The 27,596-nt window shown below is 40.5% G+C and overlaps 1 protein-coding gene across 7 annotated transcripts in view; it reads left to right on the top strand.

Annotated features, from left to right (window-relative positions):
- Positions 1 to 9,366, top strand: part of LOC103554495 (serine/threonine-protein kinase MRCK alpha-like) — a 58,656-nt gene extending 49,290 nt beyond the window's left edge. For 4 of the 7 annotated variants that reach the window (XM_008525575.2, XM_070590358.1, XM_070590354.1 and 1 more), the window contains 4 exons: positions 133 to 729; positions 6,008 to 6,105; positions 7,220 to 7,304; positions 8,921 to 9,366. In XM_008525575.2, coding sequence (XP_008523797.2) covers positions 133 to 729; positions 6,008 to 6,105; positions 7,220 to 7,304; positions 8,921 to 9,051 — 911 coding nt within the window. In that variant the 3' untranslated portion in view covers positions 9,052 to 9,366. The remainder of the gene's footprint in view (positions 1 to 132; positions 730 to 6,007; positions 6,106 to 7,219; positions 7,305 to 8,920) is intronic. The other 3 variants (XM_070590359.1, XM_070590355.1, XM_070590357.1) reach the window with 1 other exon arrangement.
- The last annotated feature ends 18,230 nt before the right edge of the window (positions 9,367 to 27,596 follow it).

Raw genomic sequence — 27,596 nt, 5'->3', positions numbered from 1 at the left:
CATTAAAATTTATCAGGTCATTTTTATTGGAACCTTTCTTAATTGCTTTAGGGTAAAATTGGGAGAATGGTTGAAATAAATAGAAATTAGTTTGAATTTGAAAATGACTTACAATTATGTTTATTTGTATAGAAATTATCCGAGTTGGTGACATGAAGCATATTCATCAGATTGAGCTCATCCCTCATGGCCAGATGGTTGCAGTGATCTCAGGGAGACGTCACCATGTGCAGCTGTTTCCTATGTCAGCTTTGGATGGACGAAAGACTGATGTTCACAAGCTGGTAGAAACCAAAGGGTGCCAGACCATGACTTCTGGAACAGTGTGCCAAGGGGCCCATACATGCCTCTGTGTAGCTCGGAAAAGCCATGTCTTCTGTTATGAGCTGTTTCAAAGCAAGAAAATTTCTCACAGAAAATTTAAAGAGCTCCAAACGCCAACCAATGTCCAGTGGATGGCCATCTTCGGTGAACAGCTTTGTATAGGATTCCAGTCAGGATTCCTGAGATATCCTTTGAAGAGAGAAGGAATCCCATACAGGATGCTCCACTCGCACGACCCTACACTGTCGTTTATTGCACGTCAACCAGTGGATGCTCTCTGTGCAATTGAGATCTCCAGTATTGAATATCTGTTATGTTTTAAGAGCATTGGAATTTACACTGACAGCAGGGGCCTCAGATCCAGGCCAGCTGAACTGATGTGGCCAGCAACTCCAACGTACTGCCGTAAGGCTATCTTACAATTTGTTCCCTTGTCTTTCCGCATCTTTCCTGCCTTTTTATTACAACTCTACATCCTAGGTCGAAATATTGATAATGACAGCTTTTATTTTTTAAAACAATATCACTGAAGATTTTTCTTGTCTGTCTTTTTAAGTAGACTAGCCCTAATGAAGTTATATCTAAGTAATACATTTGAAATAATTTAGCCTGTAATTTTTACTATATTCATAGGACAATTTACCATGAATATATTCTTAATCCCAGTTGTTGCTTTTTATAAGCTCCTAAATATGTACCTTCAGGGTCACTGGAAATACATTACACATAAGCATTAACAGACCATAAGAAATAGTTACTAAGTACATTATTTTTTGCTTTTAAGGTTTAGCTTATGTAAAGTATACACATAATGTCCCTAAATTATTTTAGCCTAGTTCATATTTTATTGATGCAGGCCATCATTTTATAAATTAAATATAGCCCTTTTTATTCGCTTAGAGAATAGTAATTGAGTACTTAATACAAGCAACTTACTAGGCTAAGGGTTAAGGGCACAATATTAAACACGATAAGATGGACATAGTCTGCGTCCTCATGAAGATTGCAGTCATGAGACGAGAGTGATAATTAAGCAAGTGCTGTGATGGGGAAGTGCAGGATTCTACGGGAGAACCCAGGATGGATACTTAATCTAACCTGGGGGGGGAGGGGGAAGGCCGGCTAAAAATATGAAAGTGTTTTTTTCTTTCAGCACTTTAAAAATGTCATTCTGTTGTCTTCTGACTTCATTTCTTCTGATGAGAAATCAACCATTTTTATTGCCGTTCTCTGGTCTTTTCATTTTGGCTGCTTTTAAGATTTTCTGTCTTTGGTTTTCAGCAATTTGACTATGACGTGCTTAGATGTGCTTTTCTTTGTATATATTTTGCTTGGGGTTTTTAGATCTGTAGATTTATATCTTTCATAAATTTTAGAAAAATTTTTAGGCATTATCTTTTCAAAAATTTTTCTAACCTATTTTGTTTCCTCTCAGGATCCAATTACATGTATACTAGGCTCCTTGGTATTGTTCCACAGGTCATGGAGGCTCTGTTTTGTTTTGAGTTTTTAATCTTTTTTTCTTTCTGTGCTCCAGTTTGGATAATTTTTGACTCCATTTTCATTTTCACTGATCTTTTTTCCCTACTTTATCCAGAAATTGTTAAGCATTTCAGGTATTATATTTTTCTGTTCTATAATTTCAATCATTTTTTTGAAATTTCCACTTATTCACTGAAATTCCCCTATCTGCTGATTTGTTTATATTTTTCACAATTTATCATAATTATTTAAAATTATTCCAACATTGGGCTCATCTGTGGGTCTGCTTCTGTTGACTATTTTTTTTCTGGAATAAGGATCTTATTTTCCTGCTTTTTCATGTCTTATTATTTTTTATCCTCTGCTCGACATTATGAATGCTATGACAGAGATGCTGGATTATATCATATCTTACTCTACAGAGTGTTGTGTGCTTTGTTCTGGGAGGTAATTAATCTAGTGATGGATTATCAGAGTTTTGCTGAGGCTTGGATTCAGATTTTGCTAGGGTGTGCCTATTTTTGCTTTTGTTTTAGCACTTATTCCTAAAGAATGGCCTTTCTGGAGTCTCAACAGGCTCTGTCTGAGCCAGACATCTAACATCTTTCCAGCACCATCCTGCCTATGAAATTTCTGTCCATCTTTCAGTGCCCTGAGCAGGTCTCGTGGAGTCTTGCTCTGTCCGTGTTCACCTTTGGACTTGGCCAGGGACCTTGGAAGAACTGCCATGCAGATTTCTGGGGCATCTTTTTATGGCCCTTTATTCTTGGTACTCTGCCTTTGAAATTCCGGATACATTAGAATCTGTTTCCTCTGCCTGGCAAAACTTCTACTGTCCACTTGGGCTCCATTTTCCTGCACAGCAATTTGGAAATTGCCCTTAGGCAAAAAGCTAGGGGAACGTGGAACCCATCTCCTGTCTCTCCCTTCTTTTATGGATGGCAGTCCTGTGCTATTTGTATCCAATACCTGAAAACAGTTACTTCATATATTTTGTCCAGTTTTATAGTTATTAACGGTGGGAGGGTAAGTCAAATACCAGCTACTCTGTCATTACTGGAACAGGCCATCCACACCAGATTTTAGGAGGAGCTATAATAATTTGAGACTGTTTCAGGTATAGAGTTCAAGATGAGAGTTCAAGAGATGGGGCTGGAGGGGTTCTCATGAGCTGGATCACAGATTTTATGCAAAGATTGACATAGTTTGATTTGCATTTCAGAGAAATCTCTAGGCTCCAATGGTGAGATTAAAGATAGTGTGAGGTGAGACTGGAGGTCAAGAAACCAATTATGAGGGGCTGGCCCCGTGGCCGAGTGGTTAAGTTCGCGTGCTCTGCTGCAGGCGGCCCAGTGTTTCGTTGGTTCGAATCCTGGGCGCGGACATGGCACTGCTCATCAGACCACGCTGAGGCAGCGTCCCACATGCCACAACTAGAAGGACCCACAATGAATAATATACAACTATGTACTGGGGGGCTTTGGGGAGAAAAAGGAAAAAAAATAAAATCTTTAAAAAAAAAAAAGAAACCAATTATGAGGTTGTTGTAGAAACTGTGGATTAAAATTATGATGATAGAGGCAGTTTGGATGGAGAGGAGAGGATCCGAGGGATACTGAGGTGATATAATTGACAAAACTTCACACTTGATTGAAAGTGGAAACTGAGAGGCAAGAGAATCAGAAAGACTCTCAAATTTCCTACTTGAGCAAATGAGTGGATGCCACTGATATTTACCGAGATAATAAAACACGAGATGGGGCAGACTCAGATGGGCAGGGGAGGAAGGGTTATGATAATCTAACTTTTTTCTTCTCTTTTTGGTTTTTTGAGGAAGATTAGCCCTGAGCTAACTACTGCCAATCCTCCTCTTTTATTCTGAGGAAGACTGGCCCTGAGCTAACATCCATGCCCATCTTCCTCTACTTTATTCGTGGAACACCTACCACAGCATGGCTTGCCAAGGGGTGCCATGTCCGCGCCCGGGATCCAAACTGGCAAACCCCAGGCTGCTGAGAAGTGGAATGTGTGAATTTAACCGCTGCGCCACTGGGCCGGCCCCATAACTTTTTTCTTTTTTGTTGCATCATTGAAGTATTTTAAATCAAATCCCAGACATTATTGTCATTCCACCTCTACACGATTTAGCTTGCACCTTGAAAAATATGGACATTTTTTTCACAAAACCACATTGCTATCACCACCCATGATGCTATTATCATCAAATCACCAATGATTTTTTTTTTTTTTTTTTTTTTTGCTGAGGAAGATTCACCTTGAGCTAACATCTGTGCCAATTTTCCTCTATGTTGTATGTGGGTTGCCGCCACAGCATGGCCAGCTGCTGACAAGTGGTGTAGGTCCACACCTGGGAATCAAACCCGGGCTGCCATAGGGGAGAATGCTGAACTTAACCACTAGGCCCCAGGGCTGGCCCCCTCAATGATTCTTATCATCCAACATACAGTCCATATTCAAATATCTCTGATTATCACAAAGATGTCTCTTTTCATAGTAGTATTTCTTGGAATCAGAATCCAAAGAAGGTCCAAAGAACAACATGCAAATAACACATTGCACGTTGTTATTCTCTCTTAAATATCTTCTAATCTTGAGTGGTCTTCCACGCCATTGATTTGTTATCCTGTAGGATGTTCCACAATCTGGATCTGTTTCCTCATGCTTTCTAACTTCTTCCTCTACACCCTGAATTTCCTATGGCTGAAAAGGCACTCTAAAGGCTTTTAGTAAGAATCCTTCATAAATAGTGCTCTGTATGTCATACTGAAGCAGATCAGGGCCCATGACGTCTGGTCATCCCACTTGTGCTAAAATCGATGACTAGTTTCTGGTGTTGTCAGCTTGATTTCTTGGACATGCTGAGTTTATACTGCCAGTGGGAGAGTAAAGAGAATGAGAAGAGAAGCGGGCATAGATCAGAGAACCAAGAAACGCAATTATTAGAGGGACGGTCACAGAGGAAACTGAGAAGGAGAATTCCAGGAGGTTAAGTTCCCTGAACGGTCAAATGAGACAAAGATTGAAACGTGCCGGTTGGTTTTAGCAACAACTGATGGTTGATGACTTGTAGTGAGAGCAGTTTTAGTAGAGGGTTTACGGCACAAGGGAGATTGGCATGGACTGAGGTGTGAGTAGGGCTGATAGTGGAGGACACGGACGGCAGATAACACTTGCAAGGGTTTGGCTATAAGAAAAAGCAAAGAGATGGCACAACAGCAGCATGGGAAGAGTTGTTGTTTATATTGAGGCTGTTCAATTGGGGAGACGCATTCCTGTTGAGAGCTGACTATTTAGGATCCATAAGAGTTTACTATTAACAAAGTAGAAAGTTCCAAAAATCTTACTAGCCGGAAGTTTTCAATGCTTTCTTCATTAATTTCACTCTCCACATATACTTTTCTAACCTTATACCATACTCTTGTCGTGAGCTGAACTAGTTTAGGAGCCACAGATTTTGAAATGTTATGACGTTACTTAATAAAGCTGCTGTTAGATGAGAGTGTTAGAAAGCTTTTGGCCAGAATTTTACTACATGTGTTGCGCTCTATGATTTGACCCATGTGCATCATTTACTTAGATTGTTTTTGTTTATTTAAACCCTGTCTATTTAAAAAAATACTTTGAGTCAGCTACTATGTGATAATAAGAATATTACAATGGGATTCTTCTAGGTTTCCAATCTGATGTTTTTTTCAAAATGCATTTGGGCCTAGCACGTATAATTAACCATGAATACTCCATTTATATAACATTTTTGCAATGACAATTTTAGAAATGGAGGACAGAGGCTAGGGAAGGAGGGAGAGGCAGGAAGGAGGGGTTGGGATTCTAAAAGGGCACCCTGGGGGATCCTGTAGTGTTGGAACTATTCTGTATCTTGACTGTGGTGGTGGATACATGAACCCACACAGCTGATAAAACTGTACAGACTTTACACACACACACACGAGTGCTAGTAAAACTGGAGAATCTGCCTAAGATGGGTAGGTCAACTCTATCAATGTCAGTATCCTAGTTTTGCAAAATGTTATGTTGGGGGAAAGTGGACAGAGTGTACAAGAGATGTTTCTGTATTATTTCTTACAACTGCGTGTGAATCTATAATTATCTTAACAAAAATTCCAATTAAAAAATGAATCATGAAGCCCACGCTTGCTGTCACCTCCTGCCCTCCTTCCAGGTTACAATGCCCCATATCTCTCAGTGTACAGTGAAAATGCAGTGGACATCTTTGACGTGAACTCCACGGAATGGATCCAGACTGTCCCCCTCAAGAAGGTGATTGTACATTGAGATCATGTGACTAATGAATTACTGGCTGAAAATGGAAACAGGAAGGTTCAGTGTGCATTTACTGTACCTGCTAATTTGGAGGCTTAACTAAGAGTAAAAAAAAAAAACCACCAAAAGTTGAACTGGTTAATTTTGTTACTACAACAGGAGCTATTTTGTGATATTTAGTTGCATTCTATAAAGTAGGATTGTCATGATATAAATAAATGTACTATTTATTCATATAAATGATATATTTACTTATATCATGCAATATAGATGTTACTTCCCACATTCAGTTTAGTTACTTTTATTTATTACTAATTTTCACTTAACAGTATAATTTTGCATCCAGTGAAGGAAAATTTTACAGGCAAAAAAAGATGAAAAAGTGTATGACCAAAGTTGTCTTTAAGATTCTCAACGAGGATTTCACAGATTCACAGTAAAATAAAAATTTTGTATCTCTACTACAAATAATTTAAAACATAGGTAAAAATCGAAAAGTAAAAAACTGCCGTTTTGTTGAGAGAAGACCACTGAAGATTTAAGAATAATTAAATTTGGGGAATAGCATGAACCATCGAAAAGGAGTTTATGTAGGAAAAGGATGAAGGAAGTAGTTACAATTGTCTGCGAGATCTTGCCCTACTTTAAACAATATCAGAGTGGGAAAAGCTTTTGTGAAGACAACTCCACTACAGAAAACAATAAGATACACTTTCCCAGCTTTCAAAATGCGAACCAGTCACATTTACTGTCAGATAAAATGAATTCACAAACAGAAGAGTCTTCTCAGGATAACCTTTTAGTTACTAATGGTTTTTTTAAAGTTAATTTAAAAATTAAATATATTTCTACTTGTTAGTAATTTCCGATTTTATTAACCTATGATGTTCATGTTTATGAAATTTTATCAATATGAGTTTGTAACACCATCCATTCCCTTTGATTGATGTTTTTCTAGCTGGTTTTTTTTTTTTTTTGAGACTATTTTATCTTGAAGGGTGAGTTTAAATAGAATATCTGAATAATTAATGCTTTATATATAAGCAAGTAGCCTTATAACAATTTTTTTAAGTATTTGTTGAAATGGTAATCTTCTTTTTTATTATTTTAGGTTCGACCCTTGAATAGTGAAGGATCCCTAAATATTTTACATTTGGAGACAATTAGATTAATGTATTTCAAAAATAAGATGACAAGTAAGAAAAGACTTCTTCTTCTTAGTAGAACTGTTTCTATGAAACCATGTCTCTAGCTGACTACCCAAGGTCACAGAGCTAGCCAGTAGAGAGGAGCGGCCCTTGATGTCTGCGTTCTCCACTCACAGTGGCTCGATGCACTCATGGCAAAAAGTAGTTCTCACTCATCCTAGCGTAGCTGCACAGATAACAACCTGTCCTTCTGGCACACTCCAGTCATTTTTCAGCAGGACTCATCTAGGCGTGGTCGGACACAAGCAGCTGGAAGCGCTGATCACCATTTCTAATGCTCACTGTGAAAACTCATTCCCTTCCCAGCAGGCTCTGGGCCTGGAAGTGCACCAGGCTGCAGTGGGCCCGCTGAAAGCAGAACGTTAGCCCACCTCGCAGCCTTACTTCAACTTCTCCCACCTACATTTTCAGACTCTAGCAGATTGGCAGCGTGAGAAAAGCCACATGGACTCATCTCCCTCTTTTTTCGTATTTTGTTTACGGGATGGAATACCTAGTGTAGCTCAGTATTAGTTTGCTAGGGCTGCCATAACACAGGACCACACCTGGAGGCCAGGTGTCCGAGATCAAGGTGTCAGCAGGGTTTGCTCCTTTGGAGCGCTGTGAGCCAGAACCTGTCCCGGGCCTCGCTCCTAGCTTCAGGCGATTTGCCAGCAATCTGCGAGTTCTTTGGTTTGTGGATAAATCACCCCTGATCTCTACCTTCATCTTCACATGGCATTCTCCCTGTGTATGTGTGTGTGTCCAAATTTCCCCTTTTTATAAGGACACAATCATATTGGATTAGAGCCCATTCCAATGACCTCAACTTAGTCACCTGTAAAGATCCTATTTCCAAATAAGGTCACATTCACAGGGTCTGGGGGTTAGGACTTCAGACCCTTTTGGGGGGGGGCGGGGACACAATTTAACCCATAACAAGCTGTCTCATTTTCTTTTTGAAGTCTAAGACAGTTTTGAGGGTCTCTGGATGACAGTTCTACTTACTTCTAGATATTAAGAACTAAAACAGAGCGGGCCCTGGGCTCTGAGGAGTCCAAAGAAGAGTTGCCTCCTCCCCCAAGATCAGAAGAGGCAGTGAGGAGAGACTCTTACCCGGTGGAGGGGAGTTGGGCCCACCTCACCCCGCCCCTACGCTCCTCCACCTGCGTACAGTAGTCCTAACCGTTTACAGATAGACTCACCCTTCATGCTTCACCCTGCAGCATAACAGAAGACTCTAATGCCCTTAAGCCACAAAAATCTGGTAGGAGAAAACCGGTAGCATAAGAACGAGAGGGCAACTCAAAGAGGACAGACACCAAGGCAATTGGTCTCTCCCTCCGGTGCAATGATGTTGTTTTATAGATACACATCACGATAGATTTATTTTTAACTATTGCTTAAATTGAACATTACATTCTGTTCATCAGTGCTCTGTTTAGATTCTTGATAAATTTGCCGTATTCATCCACTTTTAACTTTTCAAAGTCGGAGCAGTATGGTATTTGTGCAGTTCATTAACGGTTGTGAGATTAATGTGAGAAAATGTGAGATTAACGGATGGGAGGCATTTTGACAGTTTAAAGAACACCATCTTTTTGTTTGTTTTAAAATACATATAGATGGAGATGAACTTGTATTTCCCGAATCAGATGATCGTCAGAAGCAAGCAAGTGTTCCCATGCCTCGACAGCAAGCGGCGTTATTCCTTCCGCGTTCCAAGGGGAAAGGGCTGCCGCCGAAGGCGCTGTGACCCCCAACCGGTCACAGGGGACCGGGAGGACCACTCGAGGACCACGTGATATTTGATGTAATATGGAAGAAAAAGAAATAAATCTCTGAAACTCAGCCAGAGACATCTGGTCACAGTGGTGTTATGGTCATTTCCCTGTGAAACTTTAAAGAGACTTTTATGTAGTGAGTATGAATGGAGTGTCGATCCGTTTCCCTGTGAATGTGGCATAACTGAACTTCAGTATATAAACCTCCACATAACACGAATATAGAACAAACACACCATAATGTCTGTCCCCTAATCATTTTGTGAACAAATAAATAGTACTGCGCATGTGTGTGGATTGATTACTCTGTGACTCTGCGCGCACCTTCCTTTGACTTTAAGATAATTTTCATTAACAAACCATTACTTGGTGACAATTTCTATAACTGAATAGGCAGAAAAATAGGCCGATCATCTTTGGATTACACATAAAAACATTTCTAAAACAGTGCAAATTAGTTTAGGAGAGCCATAATTGTATAAAAAATATATAATAGGGCAGAGATGCTTTGATGTCTGTGGCTGTTAAAGGCAATATGATTTCTATCAAAAGCTTTAAGATACTTAATTTTTTAAAAATCTGTAAGGAACCGAATAACTGAATATTCTCTCCACTCACCAAGCTTGTAATTGGACGTATTCTATCAGCTGCCCTTAAAAAAGTCACGAATACAATTTTGTCTTTATCTTTTACAGTTGGTTGCAATAGTGTATTTGCTGATTAATATCTAAAGTAATAACTTGCAATGAAGTAATAATTTCCAGAGTGAAGCTGAAGGTTTTCTAATTTCAAGCATGAGGATTCATGAAGTATTTATCCAAGTTGATGGTCTTCTGTCCTTTGCCTTTCCCATCTTCAAAAAAGAAACAGCCAGAGACGGCAGCCCTGCCTGAGACTCACCTGTTCTCAGGCCCCAGGACTGAAAAACGCCCGTGTTTGCAGGCATGTATTTTACGTTGAGGTATTTCTATGAACATAATAACTAGTTCAGTTGCTTTTAAATTTTTCTATAAAAAATTCCTGCTTTTACCTTAAAAGTATTAACATTAATAACTCAAAACTGTTTAATGTCTTATCTGTCAGAAAGTGTTTTATTTTGAGAGATTTCTGTGAAAGGGACAGCCAATCAAGATTTTATTTTAATACTAAACTCATGGTTATGTCTTAAATTAATAATAATGATAAATGAAATAACAAAATCTCTTAATTTTGTCTTATTCCTTTGGGGTGGGGACATTCAATGGAGAAGTATTACCATGAAATCCTGCACCAGTAAAAGTGGTTTATCTGTTTTTTCCCACTAACTGGGACTTAATATGTGCATTTGATAATGCTAATGTTAGGGATTTCTGACCACATTAAAACCCCTGTGTATCTGGTTTGGAGGTTTTGCAGAGAGATTTCTGTAGACAGGCAGGGAAGGTAAGAAACTCCTTTGACTCTTCACAGCAAAGAAGGAAGTGAGGTGGTGTAGGACGTGGTGAGGGAGGGAGGGCCCTGTTCCCAGAGACACCCCCACCTCCCTCACCCCCCACCCCGCATGCCTTTCCGGCTGGTTTCATGGCTCTTTCCTTGGTGAGGTAGGGATGCAGCATTAGCGCCACCTGGGTAACTTAGTTATTGTCTAGGGCAGTGGTCCTTAAAGTGTGGTCCTCTGACTAGCAGCATCAGCATCACCTGGAAATGCGTTAGCCAGCAAATCAGGAATGGGGGGTGGCAGCAATCCGTGTTTTCACAAGCCGGCCAGGACATTCCGATGCAGGTTTCAGTCTGTGAACCACTGATCCAGGGGAACGGAGATATTATTTAGCGTGATATCAGCCTTTCTAGTAATTTAGGCCTGAATTTAAGACAGACATTCTCAACTGGGTGCAATTTTGCCCCTCAGGGAGGGGGGTGCTACTGGCATCTAGAGGGCAGGGGCCAGGGGTGCTGCACAGGACAGGGCGCTCAGCAACAAAGAATCAAAGAATTCTCTAACCTAACATGTCAATATTGACAAGATTGAGAAACCCTGATGCAGAGTCATATGGGCCTAAGATAATTTATTTAGACTTTATCAGGTCTTGTGTAGGGGGAATTAGGTCTTATGACATTGTCCTTCTTTACAGTGATTGATGCCTCATGCTGGGTACTAGTGTTTTAGGGCAATTAAAACCTTATCTAGGGAAATTCACAAGGAGGGAAATTCACATCTAATCCCAGTGCCCTCGGGGAGGCCTCAGCTGTTTCTGGAAGCCCAGAACCTGGTCACCTGGCTGCTCTGACCTCACTTTCTGGTTGGTTGGGGCTGCAACAGTGGGTATTAGTACCACCTTAGGGCCGCTGGTGCCGTTGCAGGTACATAGGCTTCTCTGGCTCTCCTGATGATAATGACATATCAATGATGACTGATGAGTAACACCTAACCCCTATAGACTCCGTTTCTCTCCTGGCAGTTATTTTATAGAGAGTGACTGCTATGAAAGGAAGTCACAGGTAGAGTGATTTTGAGGTTTTTATAAATTAATAATTTCCTCGCTCTCTTAAATTAAAATATTAAGAATTATAATGATAACAAAACTCATCATCACGTTTAAGTGTTATGTCTAGGAAAGCATTTTATTCTGCAGGATTCAGTGAAAGGTACAATTACAGTGACTTGAAAATTGTTTATATAAATTCCTAGTGATTTATAGAACAATTTAATAAGAATAAGAACACTCAATCATTTTAATATATTTCATTAATTGGCAAATATTTATTTAACATAATTTATATGAGAAGGATACCATCTTAGCTGTTATTTTGGATTTCTTATGACATAAAACTATGGCATTATAATTTTCAACAAATTTTACTGAGGTGTAATTTAAATACAACAAAATGCATCCACTTTTAAATGCACAGTTAGTCGAGTTCTGACCAATGTATACACCCCATGGAACCGCCACCATGATGAAGCCACACAACACTTCCATCTCACCAAAGTCCTTTCCTGTCCCTCTGCAGTCAGTGTCCCCACACTGGCCCCACACAACCATGCATCTTATTTCTCACTATTGATTGCCTGTTCTAGAATTTAACAAGAATGGAGTCATCAGTATGTATTATTTTGCATCTGGCTTCTTTTGCTTGTACTAATGTCTTCGAGTTTCATCCATCTTGCTGTGTGTCAACAGTTTATTTCTTCTTACTGCTGAGGAGTATTTTATTGTACAGAAATATCAAAATTGGTTTTTCTGTTTACCTATTGATGGAAATTTGAGTTGTTTCCAGTTTGGGGCTATTATGAATAAAGATGCTATGAACATTTGTGTACAAGGATTTATGTAGACATACGTTTCCATTTCTCTCGGGTAGCTACTTATACCCAAGAATACAATTGCAGGCCATATGTTAAGCGTATGCTTATACCTGAGAAAGGATATACATGAGAAACTTCCAATGACTTTCCCAGAAAGTTCTACCAATTTACATTCCCATCAGGAATTTCCACTACTAAATACACACACTTGTCAACATTTGGTATTTCCTGTATTTGTTTTTAAATTTTTAGTATTTTAATACATATACAGTGGTATCTCATGACTTTAATTTACATTTCCAGAGAACTAAGGATGCTGGGAGTCTTTTCATGTGCTTATGGGCCTTTCCTCATCTTTTTGTTTCTTTGTGAAATATCTGTGCAAATCTTTTGCACAGTTTTTGAAAAATTCAAATTGTATTGATAATTATAGATTCACATGCAGTTGTAAGAAATAATACAACAGATCCCTTGAACACTTTGCCTAGTTTTCTCCCAATGGTAACATTTTTTGAAACCATAGTATAATATCACAACCACAGTACTGACATGGACACAACGGACAATTTGAATTTTAAATATCTCCCATTTCATGGGCCGGCCAGGTGGCGCAGAGGTTAAATGCGCACATTCCGCTTCTGCGGCTCGGGGTTTGCCAGTTCTGATCCTGGGTGTGGACATGGCACCGCTTGGCAAGCCATGCTGTGGCAGGCATCCCACATATAAAGTAGAGGAAGATGGGCATGGATGTTAGCTCAGGGCCACTATTCCTCAGCAAAAAGAGGAGGATCGGCAGTAGTTAGCTCAGGACTAATCTTTCTCAAAAAAAAAGTCTCCGATTTCAATTGTACTCAGGCTTGTGTGTATGTGTGTGTGTGTATTAAGTTCCATACAATTTTATCACCTGTGTAGGTTCACGAATCCACCACCACAGTCAAGATACTGAATAGCTTCATTATCACAAGGATCTCTTCTATCACGCCCCTCTCTCCCTTGCCTCCTCTCCCCATAAACTTTGTCCCTAACCCCTGAAAATGACAATATGTCCTCCATTTCTAAACTTTTGTCATTTCAAACATGTTTGCTTGTGTGTGTGGGTCTCTATTTACTTATCTCCTTTGGGGACTGGCTTTTTTCCCTCAGCATAACTCCCAGGAGATTCATCCAAGTTGTTGCAGTAACAGTTCATTTCCTCTACCAAAAGCACACTGTCTTGATTACTGCAGCTACATAGGATCCCTTAATATCAGGTAGAGTAAGTCCTCCCACTATATTCTTTTTTGTCAAAATTATTTTAGCTATCTAGGGCCTGTGCCTTTCATATACATTTTAGAGTAAGCTTGACTATATCTACAAAAACTTTGCTGGAAATTACATTAAATCTATAGATTAATTTATGAAGAATCCACATCTTTAATATGTTGACTTTTCCCATCCGTGAACATGGTATATCATTGTGATTTTTTTGCTTACAGCTGTTGTATATATATATTCCTAAATTCATACCTAAGTATTTCATTTTCTTTAGCGCAATTGTACATGGTATTATGTTTTAAATTTTTGTTTCTGTGTGTTCACTGTGAGCATATAGAAATGCAATTGTTTTGGGCTTTTATGACTGATTTGTATCTTTAGTTATTTTCAAGCACAGAATGTAACGCCATAGTTAATCTGATGTCAGTTGCTAGAAGTTGTCATTTGTTCTTTTTTAAAAAAAATTGTGGTAACATGCACATAACATAAAATTTACCATGTTAACCATATTTAAGTGTACAGCTCAGTAGTGTTAATTATGTTCACATTGATGTGCATTAATTGATTATTGAGTGTTGATCTTGTATCCTGTAATCTTTCTGAACTTACTTATTAGTTCTAACAGAACATTTCTTTTGTAGATTCTTCAGGGTTTTCTAAGCAGACAACCATGTAATCTGAAAATGTTTTCCTTTCCAATTTGTATGTCTTTGTTTCTTTTTCCTACCTTATTGCAGTGGCTAGTACTCCTAGTACCATGAGTGAATGAGAGTGGCTAGCCTTGGCCCTTCCCATTTGATCAGGGGAGGAATAAGCCTGATTAAGTGTCTTTGGTTGTCAGGTCTGGGGTCAGGAAACAGAGTTTGTGTAGCCTTCCTCTGCTGGGTTTGGGAGATGCGGGACACCATGCTTCTGTGCTGTTCTTCTAGTCTCAGAGTCCCAAAACAGCTTGCCTTCTTCTTTCTATTTTTCAGACTTCTCTTTTGGTTGTCTTTTGTACCATTTCCAGGGTTTATAGTTATACTTAGTGGGTAGGAGCGGGGAAGACTGTATCTATGACATCTTGTTCAGACCAGAAGTCTTTTTACCAGTTTTTAATTGGGTTTGCTACTGAGAATTATTTCTTTTGGTCTATGGCTTGCCTTTTTATATATCCCTAATGGTGAGTCTTGGAGAGAAGTTCTCCAGCTTTATGAAATATATCACTTTTTAATGGTTCTTGCTTTTGGTGACTTATCCCAGAAATCTTTGCCTATCCAAGGTTTGCAAAAGTTTTATTCTAGGCATTTTAGAGATTTCATTTTTACATTTAATTCTATGATTCATTTTTAGTTAAATTTTGTGTATGGTGAGAAGTAAGAGACGATATTAATTTTTTTCCATTCAAAGATAAAGTTGTAAAAACTATTGTTTTCCCCTCTGAATTATTTGGATCTATTATTTCTCATTATTCTGCTCCATCAGTCTATGCCTATCCTTTATAGTAAGTCTTAAGATTAGCTTATGTAACTTTCATCCTTTTTCAAAATTGTTTTGGCTATGCTAGGTCCTTTGCATTTCCACATAAACTTCTGTATTCCCTAGTCGATTTCTACAAAAAAAGCAAACAAAAACAAAAATCACCTCGCTTGTAGTGCATTGAATCTATAGATTAATTTATGGAGATTCTTAACAATATTGAGTCTTCCAGTCCATGAAGATGATCTAGCTCTCCATTTATTTAGGTCTTCTTTAATTTCTCTTATCAATATTTTGTAGTTTTCACTATAGATGTATCACACATATTTGCTTATCTTTAAGTATTTCATGATTTTTCCATGCTATTGTTAATGATATTGTGGTTTTCAAATTTTATTTTCATATTGTTCATTGCTAGTATATAGAAATAAAATTGATTTTTGTATATTGACCTTGTGTCCTACTCCCCTTGTTAACTTCACTTACTAGTTCTAATAGTTCTTTTCTAAATTCCTTAGGATTTTCTATTTCTATGACCATGTTGTCTACAAGTAAAGAGATATTTCTTCCTTTACAATCTGTAAACCTTTCATTTCTTTGTCTTACTTTGTTGCTCTGTCTTGGGCTTCCAATAAAATATTAAACAGGAGGAATGAAAGCCCTGTCCTGGATTGTAGGGGGAAAAAATTAAGGCTAAAAATTTAGTATTATATTACCTGTAGATTTTCATGAGCACCCTTTATCAGACTGAGGAAGTTTCTTTCTACTCTTACTTTGCTAGAAGGTTTTATCACAAATGAGTATTGTGTTCTTTGGATAAATACCCATAAGTGGAACAGCTGGGTAATACAGTAGTTCTACTTTTCATTTTTTGAGGAATCTCCATACTGTTTTCCATAGTGACTGCACCAATTTATATTCCCGCCAGCGTGTACAAGGTTTCCCTTTTCTCCTTATCCTCTCCAAAACTTGTTATTTCTTGTCTTTTTATTAATAGCCATTCTGACAGGCATGAAGTAATATTTCCTTGTGGTTTTGATTTGCATTTCCCTAATATTAGTGATGTTGAACATCTTTTCATGTGCCTGTTAGCCACCTGTATATCTTCTTTGGAAAAATGTCTGTTAAGATCCTCTGCCCATTTTTTAATCAGGTTGTTTGCGTTTTTCTTGTTAAGTTGTATGAATTCCTTATATATTTTGGATATTAACCCCTTATCAGATATATTATTTGCAAATTTCTTCTTCCAATCAATAGGTTGTCTTTTCATTTTGCTGATGGTTTCCTTTGCTGTGCAGAAGATTTTTAGTTTGATATAGTCCCATTTGTTTATTTTTTCCTTTGTTTCCCTTGCCTGAGGAGACACATCCAAAAAGATATTGCTAAGACTGATGTCAAAGAGCATACTACCTATGTTTTCTTCTAGGGGTGTTACGGTTTCAGGTCTTACATTCAAGTTATTAATCCATTTTGAGGTAATTTGTATATGGTGTAAGATAGTGGTCCACTTTCATTTTTTTGCATGTGGCTGTCCAGTTTTCCCAGCACCATTTGTTGAAGAGAATTTTTTCTCCATGTATGTTCTTTGCTTCTTTGTCAAAAATTAGCTTTCCACAAATGTGTGGGTTTATTTCTGGGCTCTCAATTCTGTTCCACTGATCTGCGTGTCTGTTTTTCTGCCAGTACCATGCTGTTTTGACTACTATAGCTTTATAGTATACTTTGAAATCAAGGAGTGTGATACCTTCAGCTTTGTTCTTTTTTCTCAGGAATGCTTTGGCGATTCACGGTCTTTTGTTGTTCCATATAAATTTTAGGATTCTTTTTTCTCTTTCCATGAAAAATGTCGTTGGGATTTTGATAGGGATTGAATTGAATCTGTAGATTGCTTTAGGTAACATGGCAGTGGAGTGTGTGACCTTAACCACTCAACCACAGGGCCAGCCCCAGTTATAGTTATTTTTAATGCTTCTTTTCCCTTTAAACTTTTTGGTACAATTAAGTGTTTACTAACCTGTTCTGAGTTTCAGTTTTCTGATTCTGTCTGTCTATTTATCCTCTTGCTCAAAGCGTTGTACACCTGTGCTGTTTTGTCTCAGGTAGGAGAGCTCCTTTCAGCAATTCTTGTAAGGCAGGTCTAGTGGTGATAAACTCCCTCAGCTTTCATTTGTCTGGGAAAGTATTTCTCCTTCATAAATCTGAAAAATAACTTTGCTGCATACAGTATTCTTAGCTGACAGTTTTTTATCTTTCAATATTTTGAATATATCATTCTACTCTCTCCTGGCCTGTAAAGTTTCTGCATTGCTGGTGGAGCAATGGATGTTCCCTTGTAGATTATTATTTCTTTCCCCTGCCCCTGGCTTCCTTTAATATTCTTTGTTATTGGTGTTTTTTTTTTTTTTTGGTGAGGAAGATTGGCCCTGAGCTACCATCTGTTACCAGTCTTCCTCTTTTTGCTTGAGGAAGAGTGTTGCTGAGCTAACATCTGTGCCAATCTTCCTGTATTTTGTATGTAGGGTGCTTCCACAGCATGGCTTGATGAGCAGTGTGTTGGTCCATGCCCAGGATCCGAACCTACGAACTCCGGGCCACCAAAGCAGAGCATGCCAACTTAACCACTACGCCACCAGGCTGGCCCTGGTTATTGACTTTTGACAGTTTTATTATCACGTGTCTTGGACAAGGTCTTTTTGTATTGAGATAGTTGGGTGTTTTATTAGCTTCATGGATTTGTATATCCAGTTCCTTCCCAAGGTTTTGGAAGTCCTCGGGTATTGTTTCTTTAAATAAGCTCCCTGCTCCCTTCTCTCTCTCTTCTCCTTCTGGGATACCCGCCCCCCCACCTTATGTTGCTCTTTCTAATGGAGCCAGATAATTCTTGTAGAATTTCTACATTTTTAAAAAATCTTAGTTCTCTTTCCTGTTCTACCTGCATCATTCCTAGGTTTCCATCTTCAGGCTCACTAACTCTCTCTTCCATATATCTGCTCTATTTCCAATGCTTTCTAACGCAATCTTGTCTCCTTTATTGAATTCTTCAGCTCCAGAATTCCTGTTTGGTTTTTGTTTTTTAAAGTTTCAAACCCTTGGGTAAAGTATTCCTTCTGTTCAATAATTTTATTACTGGGCTCATTGAACTATCTTTTTGAGTTTTCTTGTAGCTTGTCCAGTTTCTTCATGGCAGCTATTTTGAATTCTTTAACAGATCACAATCTTCCATGACTTAAGTTTGGTTTCTGGAGAATTGTTATTTTCTTTTCATGATGCTGTGTTATCATTACTTTTCGTGATGCTTGCTGAGTTATTCCTCTGCTGGCACATTTGTTATAACAAACACTTTTCTTGTTTAGCTATGGCTTTGTTTGTTTTGATTCAAACTTTTCCATCAATTGGAGATTAGAGGCCTTTCATTTGTTTTTCAGCAGGTGGTGCTATAGTGCTAGTGTTTAGTTTCTCTTACCTGAGCTGCCTCTGGCTATATTTGAGGACCTGCACCCTCCACCGCCTGTATTGAGGGTACCACCAGTACGCTCTTCATCCCTGCCTGTGCCTCTGAGCATCACTGATGCCTTGCTGTTTCTAGTGTTGCTGCAATCACTGGATTTGCTGCTACTGGGGGCATAGGGATGGCTGGTGCCTCCACTAAGTCTGGGATCACCTGGGTCAGAGGCTCCACTGCAATGGCAGGGGGAGAGAGCTGGGTTCGCAGGGCACCTCCTTTGCTGTTGCCCATTAGCTTGTGGTGACAAGCACTACTGTGGTTGGGATGTTGAAGTTCTATGCACACCTCTGCTGCTGCTACCAGGCTGTGAGCCACAGCCAGGGGCCAGGATCATGGGGTTCCACCTCTTCTGCTGCTCCCCTTCCCATGGCTGCAGGTGCTGCCACAGCTGGCTTGCTGGCTGGAGTTGCATGTGTGCCTCTGCTTCTGCCCACTGGGTTCTCTGGGGCTGGGGGTGGCTGGGTCAGTGTCCTTGGCACAGCCTCTGCTATTCCCCCATTTAGTCTCCTCTATGTGCTCCAATCCACCCACCTTCATATGTACAACGTGTGGATCTCTCCAGCCTGCTGGTGTGTTGGGCAATGTAGCCTTTGTTGGGTCATCGATGTTTGGCTCACTGTAGCTTGAAGGGGAGAGACAAAGGCATCCTCTCATGCCACCGTGATGACATTTCTCCACCTATCCCAGTCTTTATGGACTGGGTTTGTACATACTGGGAAGACCTTCACTGTCAGCTCTTGTAGAGGTTTCAGTTTCCTCTTTCAGACGATCCTACTCTCTTGCGCTCTCTGGTGTTTGCTTGCCGTACTGCAGATCCTCTGGAGCAGCAGCACACTGTCCAAATCTGTGATTGTTGTTGGTTTCTCAGCAGCCTTCGGACACCCAGACTATACCTGTTCCCTTTAGCACTCTGGGACAGGCAAGACAGAAGCCAGTGCCTCCAGCAGCCCCTGAAAAATTCTGGGTATTGGACGCGTATTTCAGCCTTCCCTTTCCCTCCTAGGGAAAATTCGTGGACTGAGAGTTACCCCAACGATGTTGTGCTGAGCCAGGGGAAGAGCTATGGCCAGTGAATGCGTAATACTCCAAACCATTACCTTTGTTCTCACAGGCCCCCTATCTTTATTTTCTACAGTTTGAATACAACATGCCCAGGTGGAATTTTCTTTTTTGTTTTTTTTTATTTTTTGGCATTTATCCGGTTTAGTGTTTTCGGCATCTGTGTTTGGGTGTCTGACATTAATTTGGGGATAATCTCAGTTATGATTTCTTCTGTTCCTTTTCTCTTTTTTCTCCTTCTGGTATTAACATCTCACATATATTACACCGTTTGTAGTAGTCTCACAGTACTTACCTGTTCTTATGCATCTTTTCACTCCTTTTTCTCTTTGCTTTTTAGTTCTAAAAGTTTTCTATCGATATATCTTGCAGCTCAGAGATTATTCCCTCAGCTGTTTCCAATTTACTAACGAGCTCATCAAAATAATTCATTTCTGTTAAAGCATTTTTAATCTCTACCACTTCTTATTTATTCTTTCTTAGAATTTCCATCTCTTATTTACATTGCCAATCCATTTTGCATATTGCCTACCTTTTCCATTAAATTTATTAGAATATTAATCATAGTTATTTTGCACTGCACCAACATCTTCACAGAATAATTTAAAAGTATATAACCTTTGTGTAGATATGACTTACATTCTTTTGTTCTGTTAGACAGCTTCAGTTCTGGAAACCACCAATATACCCATTCATACTTTGGGTATTTCTATAGGGTACCTCTAAATTATCAATACATTGCTATATTGGATTACTTTCCTTAGAAAGATGCTTGTTAAGTGTTAAGTAAGTTTACCTCCTCAATCCACTAATGAAATAAGTGCCAAGGATGACATACATGGTCAGGGAACCAGATAATGCTGGAAATAGGTTACTTTGAGGAAGCTTTATCAGCCTAGGGACTGTTTACAAACATGTGGGTGGAAGGGAACTATAATGCATAAGACATTGTGTGGTGCAGAGAATAGCGTACCCTCCAAAGAAGCCCACATCCTAATCCCCAGGATCTGTGAATATTTCATTTTACATGGCAAAAGAGACTTTGCAGATGTCATTAAATTAAAGAAAGGATTTTGTACTGGAGAGGACAGGAGGAGAGAGGGTGGGGCAGGGTTCCCGGTCCCTGGACAGCTCCTCACTGGGCTCAGATGACACCTCTTCCACCTCCTCCCTCCAGGCCCAGAGTGGCAACAGCTTCCCCTCCGCTCATGTCTGGGGGCCTCAGCATCCCTTGTCCGTTCCCTTATCCTGCCCTTAGCTGGGAGCCTGTGCCTCCATCACAGTTTCTTCACCTCACAATTTGGATGAAGTTTCTTGTAGGAATTCTGTCCAATTCATCAGGCAACTCCCCTTTCATGTGCATATATTTAGGGATCTTTTTGGTATATACAAATAGTGTGTGTGCAATTTATTAATCTAAATTTTTTTCAAAATTTAGCCAGTTTATATTTTCCTCAGACACAGACATAACAACTAAAGTGCCTTGTGTACAGACATAACTAAAATGCCTTGTGCATTGTGTTTATGTGTGTGTTTGTGTAAAATTACCATCTACAGAAAATTTTTTCGACCGTGAAATTTAGAAATGGTTAAACACAAATATACCTCAAACAAAACATCAAAATAAAAACAAAAATAAGGTAAGAAACAAATTATTGCAAACTATCAACTCCCCTAAATTAATCTGTGAATGTAAATGTAAATCTATGAATGTAAAAACAACATTATGCAGGTTTAATGGAGTATTGTTGTTGTTACATTTTCCTTTTTGTATTGTTTTTTAAAATGAGTATTTTTATAAGGTATAATTATACATATGCAGAATTCTAAAGACAGCTCACAACATACTAAAATACTTTTGTTTTAGATGTTTTTATCCACATCAAACTTCACTGATGCTTGCAATAAAAGCAATCCTTTATTAAAATTTTTTTATTTTTTCTTTTTTTATTGAGGTAACATTGGTTTATAACATTATGTAAATTTCAGGTGTACATCATTATATTTCGATTTTTGTGTAGACTACATCATGTTCACCACCCAAAGACTAATCACCATCCATCTTTATTAAAATTTAAATACAATACTTATATAATTCTAGCACATTTCATGACATGGAATTAATGTATACATAAGAATTATATTAATTAAATCTTTACTGAAAAATTCTATCTTACAATTATAATGCTATATTAGACTTCAGGAAGAACTACTGTACAATTAGTTAAATAAAGGAACTAAACTAAAAAGAGAGAAATCAAAATGACCTGAGAGGAGAAAGCACAGGCAGATCTCCTGTGGTTGTGGGTGTCCAGGGCCTGGCCACCGTCAAGCTGAGTCAAACCTGCAGGTGACCCCAGGCCTCAGAGCCCTCCCAGTGTGATACCCCCCTCCTGGGGGACCTGGGGACCTAGGGGAGCACCTGGACTTCCAGGCCTCTGGGGGCTGCGGGTGGAGCAGCAGGAGCAGGAGGCCTGCTTGGGAAAGGCTGGAACATGGACTCGACTTCAGCCAGCGTTGCCTCAAGTGAGCATCTTCCTTCCTCAGCTCATGGAGCTTTCCCTCTGTCGACAGAGCTCCCATGTGCTTTCCTGAACTCTTCTCACACAAGAGGATCCCTTTTGATGGGAGGCAGTGTTCTCTCCAACTCTCTCCCAGTCTCCAGCCATCTTCTTGCAGAAGATGCAAATCGGACAGGTGGACTTCAGGCTCCTGCTCACTTTGAGAAGTTTCTTCTCAATTTCTAAGCAGTGTGTTTGCTCCTCAGGTGATTTTTTTCCTCAAGTTGCAGGACACGTTCTTCATGTAATTCAGGCATAACTGAAGCTTCAGCTGAAGCTTTAGAATCTCACTTTCAAACCATGAATTTTCAAACTGCAAAGATGCTTCCTCAGTTGGGAGACTCGTCATTTGTCTCGTAAGCTGTTTAATCCTCTGATTTTCCTCCAACAGTTCTCCGGATAGTTCTTTTTTTTCCCCATCAGGACTGTCAAAGAGCCCATTGAAGTTACCGTCATCAATGACACCCTTCTGATCGACTTTTCACAGATGGACAGGGAGATCACCATTTTCTGCTTCCCTCCTCTCTACTTCTGAGTCCCCATCAGCCCTGTCATCTCTAAGGAGCTCAAGCACATGGATCAGCTTCAGCGTGATCTGGCCCAGGGCTGTTAACGGGCTCACTTGATCTCTCAAAGCCTGTTGCATCTGTCCATTCTAGAGCTCCAGCCTTTCTTTCTCCTCCTTATTTTCCTGCGCTGTTTTCTTCCGTCTCACAGTTTCTTGGGCAAGTAGTTCGGGACTTTCCTGAAGGTCACTGCTGTCATTAGAACCATCTGTTATTTCCTTCTCAGGTGGTTTTCCATCATCTTGTGATGCTTCTAAGCCGGATTTTTCATTAGTCACTTGGGATAATTTAGGAGGCTGGCTTTTCCATCCTTCTTTTAGAAATTCTACAGTATGCTCAAGTGAAGACCAGCTCAGACTTCCATTCAGCATAGCCAGAGAGAAGGCTTGTAACATGGAGGACTGGCCTCCCCAACAGGCGACATGAGGCTTCGCTGGTTGCGTCACTGGTCCAGTCTCCTCTACGCCTTTCCCATAGGCTCCTCCGGGCAGAATACTTTCTGGGCAGCTCTTTTCCTCATCTTAAACTATGTCGACTCCTCACTATCCACACCACCACAGAAGTACATACCAGGATCTCCCAGGGAAGCCCAGAGACTCCTGGCACATGTCTCAAGCTTTCACTCCTCACAGGCAGGTTAGCCCCCAGCTGCTCCAGGACCGGCTAGGGAACCATTTCGGTGGCCACCAGCCAGCCCTCCATGTCTCCAAAGGGCCTCACAGCTCTGCCTCTAATTGCCAGTGTCTTGTGGGCCCCAACTGACCACATGAAACTCCATGGAGGGATCTGTCTCCAATGCAAACAAGTGCCTGGCAACCAGGACTGACCAAGATGGCTGGAGGACGGGATACCAGCTGGGTTCTAGAAAGCAGTGTGACCTACCTTTGCTCTGCTTTTGCACAGATAGGAATGATATTATTACAGAGTGCCCTGGAGAAGTGAGACGGGCTGACAGCAGACTGGAGCTCGAGCCACTCTGCCCACCTGGCCCTACAGCACACCTAGAGGGTCATCTAGAGCTCCGACATTTCCCTTCTCGCCTGAGTGTGTCAGGCATGAGGGGGGCCCTGTCTCTGAGTGAGGCTCATTCTCCTGAGTCACGGAAGCCTGGTCCTACTACAAAGGTCTCAGGAAATTCCCTGCTCTGAGGCTCCCTTTGTCCCTGTGTCGGGTCAATGCCATGGGGCAGGGGCACAGGACTGAGGACTCTCCCCAAAAGTACCAACTGAGAGACTAGATTCCAGTCATAACAACTCAGGAGAAATCAACGGAACTGGAAGGCCTCAAATTTCGTGATTTCAGTGTAGTCAGTTTTTCCCTGTTCAATCCAAGTGTTCCTGGAAAGGGCAACTCTATGCTCTGAGGGTGACACAGTGACCTTCCCTTTCCTCATGTGGCCTTGGCATCCTCAGGTCATGCCTCCCAAGGTGGTACTGGGCGCAGTCTCAATCCACCGAGTCATCTTCAGAAGTGGGCCTCTGCACAGGCCTACATCCCTCTTTGGTGAATTTGCACCTTTTACTTCATTAAACCACACCTCCCTCTCCTACTATCTCTAAGGTTGACCCAGGCTCGGAGCCTCCTCATCCATCCCCCAGGTCTCTTCCATGAGCAACTCATCCCCAGAACCTTCTTCCAGAAGGAAATGAGAGAAGGGTCAGTCCAGGCCAGTCTGGGCATCCTGTAGGGGCCGGAGCTCAGGTCATAGGGACCCCATGGATGCAGAGAAAAGAGGCTCTCATTAGGCTGCGTGGTGAGAGGAGGTGGGCAAAGGCCCAAAGTGAGAATTATCTCTCCTTTTTTTAATTAGACTCTATTTCTTAGAGTGGTGTTAGTTTAAAGAAAAATTGAGTGTAGACAGATACCCCCTCCAACTCCACCCCTCGTCCTTCCAGATGGTGCTGGGGCTGCCATCAGGCCCTCTGTCTACCTGGATCCTCCCCATCCCAGGCCTGGGAGTGCTATGTGGATGAGGGGACATTTCCATGGCTGTGGCCCCTGCCTGAAACTTCTCAGGACAGACCTGATAAGTAAGGACTCACCTGAGCTTGCCTTCTCACCTGGAGCTTCAACTTGCAGTTAACTCTGCAGAGTGAATGCATACGTTTATCTCTACTCCCTTTCCAAATCTGCTAAGATAGCCACAAAGGAGTAAAATGGGAGGATGTGAACGGGAGAGGAAATGCAATAGTTTACAGTAGGGTTCACTCCTTGTGCTGTACAGTTCATGAATTTTGACAAAGGTGTAATGTCTTTATCACCATGACACTACCACACAGAAGAGTTTCACTGTCCTGAAATATCCTGAGCTCCACCTCTTCAGGCCTCCCTCCCCTTAACCTGTAACACTCATCGTCTGCGGTCCACTCTGTCTGACAGTTTTCTGCTGATCAGTGTTCGCACGGCATAGCCTTCTCCACCCCTTTTCTTTTAATCCAACTGTCTTTATATTTAAAGTAGGTTTCATGGGTCTTGTTTTTTGATCCACTCTGACAGTCTCTGTCTGTAATTCATGCATTTAGACCACTGATGTGTAAACTGATTATTGATCTGTTTGGATTAATATCAACCATATTCGTTCCTGTTTTCAGTTAGCTGCCCTTGTCTTTTGTTTCTTTTTTTGTCTTGCACTTTTTCTGCCTTCTCTAGTTTTAGTTTTGCATTTTACAAGATTCCATTTTATCTCTTCTCTTAGCATATCAATTATACTTCTTTTAAGAATTTTCCTTAGTAGTTTCCTAAATTTACAACTAATCCAGTCTACTTTCAAATAACTATACCACTTCCTGGATAGTGCTAATACCTCATAACAGGGTCTTCCCAATTTCTCCTTCCCATCTCTTATAACATTGCTACCATTAATCTGACTTATCTAAGTTATATTCACCACATCCATTTTTCCTATTATTAATTTGAACAAACTGTTATTCATTAGATCAACTAAGTTTTTTTTTTTTTTAAAGATTTTATTTTTTTCCTTTTTCTCCCCAAAGCCCCCCAGTACATAGTTGTATATTCTTCGTTGTGGGTCCTTCTAGTTGTGGCATGTGGGACGCTGCCTCAGCGTGGTCTGATGAGCAGTGCCATGTCCGCGCCCAGGATTCGAACCAACAAAACACTGGGCTGCCTGCAGCGGAGCACGCGAACTTAACCACTCGGCCACGGGGCCAGCCCCTCAACTAAGTTTTTATTTCCCCTTCATTTATTCCTTCTCTAATACTCTTTCTTTATATAGATCTGAGTTTCTGATCTATACTTTTCTTTCATATGATGAAATTCTTTCAACAATTCATGTAAGTCTTGTCTACTGGCAACAAATGCCTTCATTTTTGCTTGTCTGAGAAAGTTCCTTATTTCTCCTTCACTTTTGAAGGATAATTTCATAGGATGCAGAATTCTACTTTGGTGAGTTTTTTCTTTCAACACTTTAAATATTTCATTGCACTCTCTTCTTGCTTGTAGGGTTTCTAAAGAGAAGTCCGATGTAATTCTTATCCTTGTTCCTCTACAGTTAAGGTGAAATTTTTCCCTTTTTTCTTTCTACATTTTGTCTGTTTTTTTTTATTTTCTGCAGTCTGAATGATATATGCTTAGATGTGGCGTATTTTACATTAATCCTGCTTGGTGTTTTCTTAGCTGCCTGGATCTATCGTTTGGAATCCGTCATTAATCTTGCAAAATTCTCAGCCATTATTTCTTCACATATTTCATCTTTTCCTTTCTCTCTTTCTTCTCTTTCTGTTATACCCGTCAGATGTGTTACACCTTTTGTAATTGACCCGAGGTCTTCGATATTCTGTTCTTGCCATGGATGTGCTCAGTCTTCTGAGGAGACCATCAGAGACGTTTTTCATTTCTGTTGCACTGTTTGGATTTCTAGCATTTCTTCATGATACTCTTGTAGGATTTCCTTCTCTCTGCTAATGTTGTGCATCTGCTCTTGCATGCTGTCTACTAGATTCACTATAGCCTTTAGCATATCTATCACAGTTTTTTTAAATTCCCAATATGATAATTTCAAAGTCTTTGCCACGTGTAATCTGCTTCTGATGCTTGCTCTGTCTCTCCAAACAGCATATTTGCCTTTTAGTATGCCTTGTCATTTTATACTACAAACCAAGCAGAATGTGCAGATAAAGGAACTGAGGTAAACAGAACTTTAGTGTGACCTTTACCTCTGGGTAGGAGTGGGCTGTCTTTATTTACCTTTTAGGATGTTCACCCCACAGAAAGGAGAGCAGGAGAACCCAGCAAGTCTCGCCACTGTGGACATTTGCAGCCTTTGCTACCGAGGTCTCCCTCAGTCTTCACCCAGGCTGAAACCAGCTGCCAGATCTTCCTGGAGTGTCCCCTGTGCATCTACTCCCCAAGGCTGTCACTGTGGTGAGATTTGCCCTTAGGGCCCCCAATCCCTGCCATGCCCCACTACCCAGGACTGGGACACCACAGCACCACACCATTTACAGGACTGGATCTGCCACTGCTCTGCATGCCACACCTAGCTCCAGACCGTGGCTCAGTTCCAGGGCTATGCTACTGCTGCCCTGAGCCACATCCCCATCTCTGGTCTCAGCTCTGATTCATCATTGCCAGGGGCGTTGCCCCTGCCCAGAGTCCCACTCCACAGGTCTCAGGTTGCAGCTCTGAACTGTCATTGCTGGGAACAGGCTGCCATTGCCCTGATCCCTGCCCTCCAGGACCCATCAAGGGTCTGATCCATTGTTGTTGGGATGAGGCGTCCACTGCCCTAAGCTCTGCTCAATAACAAATTACTTGATTCTTTGTTATTGAGTCGTATGAGTTCTTTACTTACTTTGCATATTAACCC

The sequence above is a fragment of the Equus przewalskii genome, chromosome 22, assembly GCF_037783145.1.
Source record: "Equus przewalskii isolate Varuska chromosome 22, EquPr2, whole genome shotgun sequence".
Taxonomy (NCBI): domain Eukaryota; kingdom Metazoa; phylum Chordata; class Mammalia; order Perissodactyla; family Equidae; genus Equus; species Equus przewalskii.
Note: the sequence above shows the minus strand (reverse complement) of the source record. Positions and strands in the feature narration are given on the sequence as shown.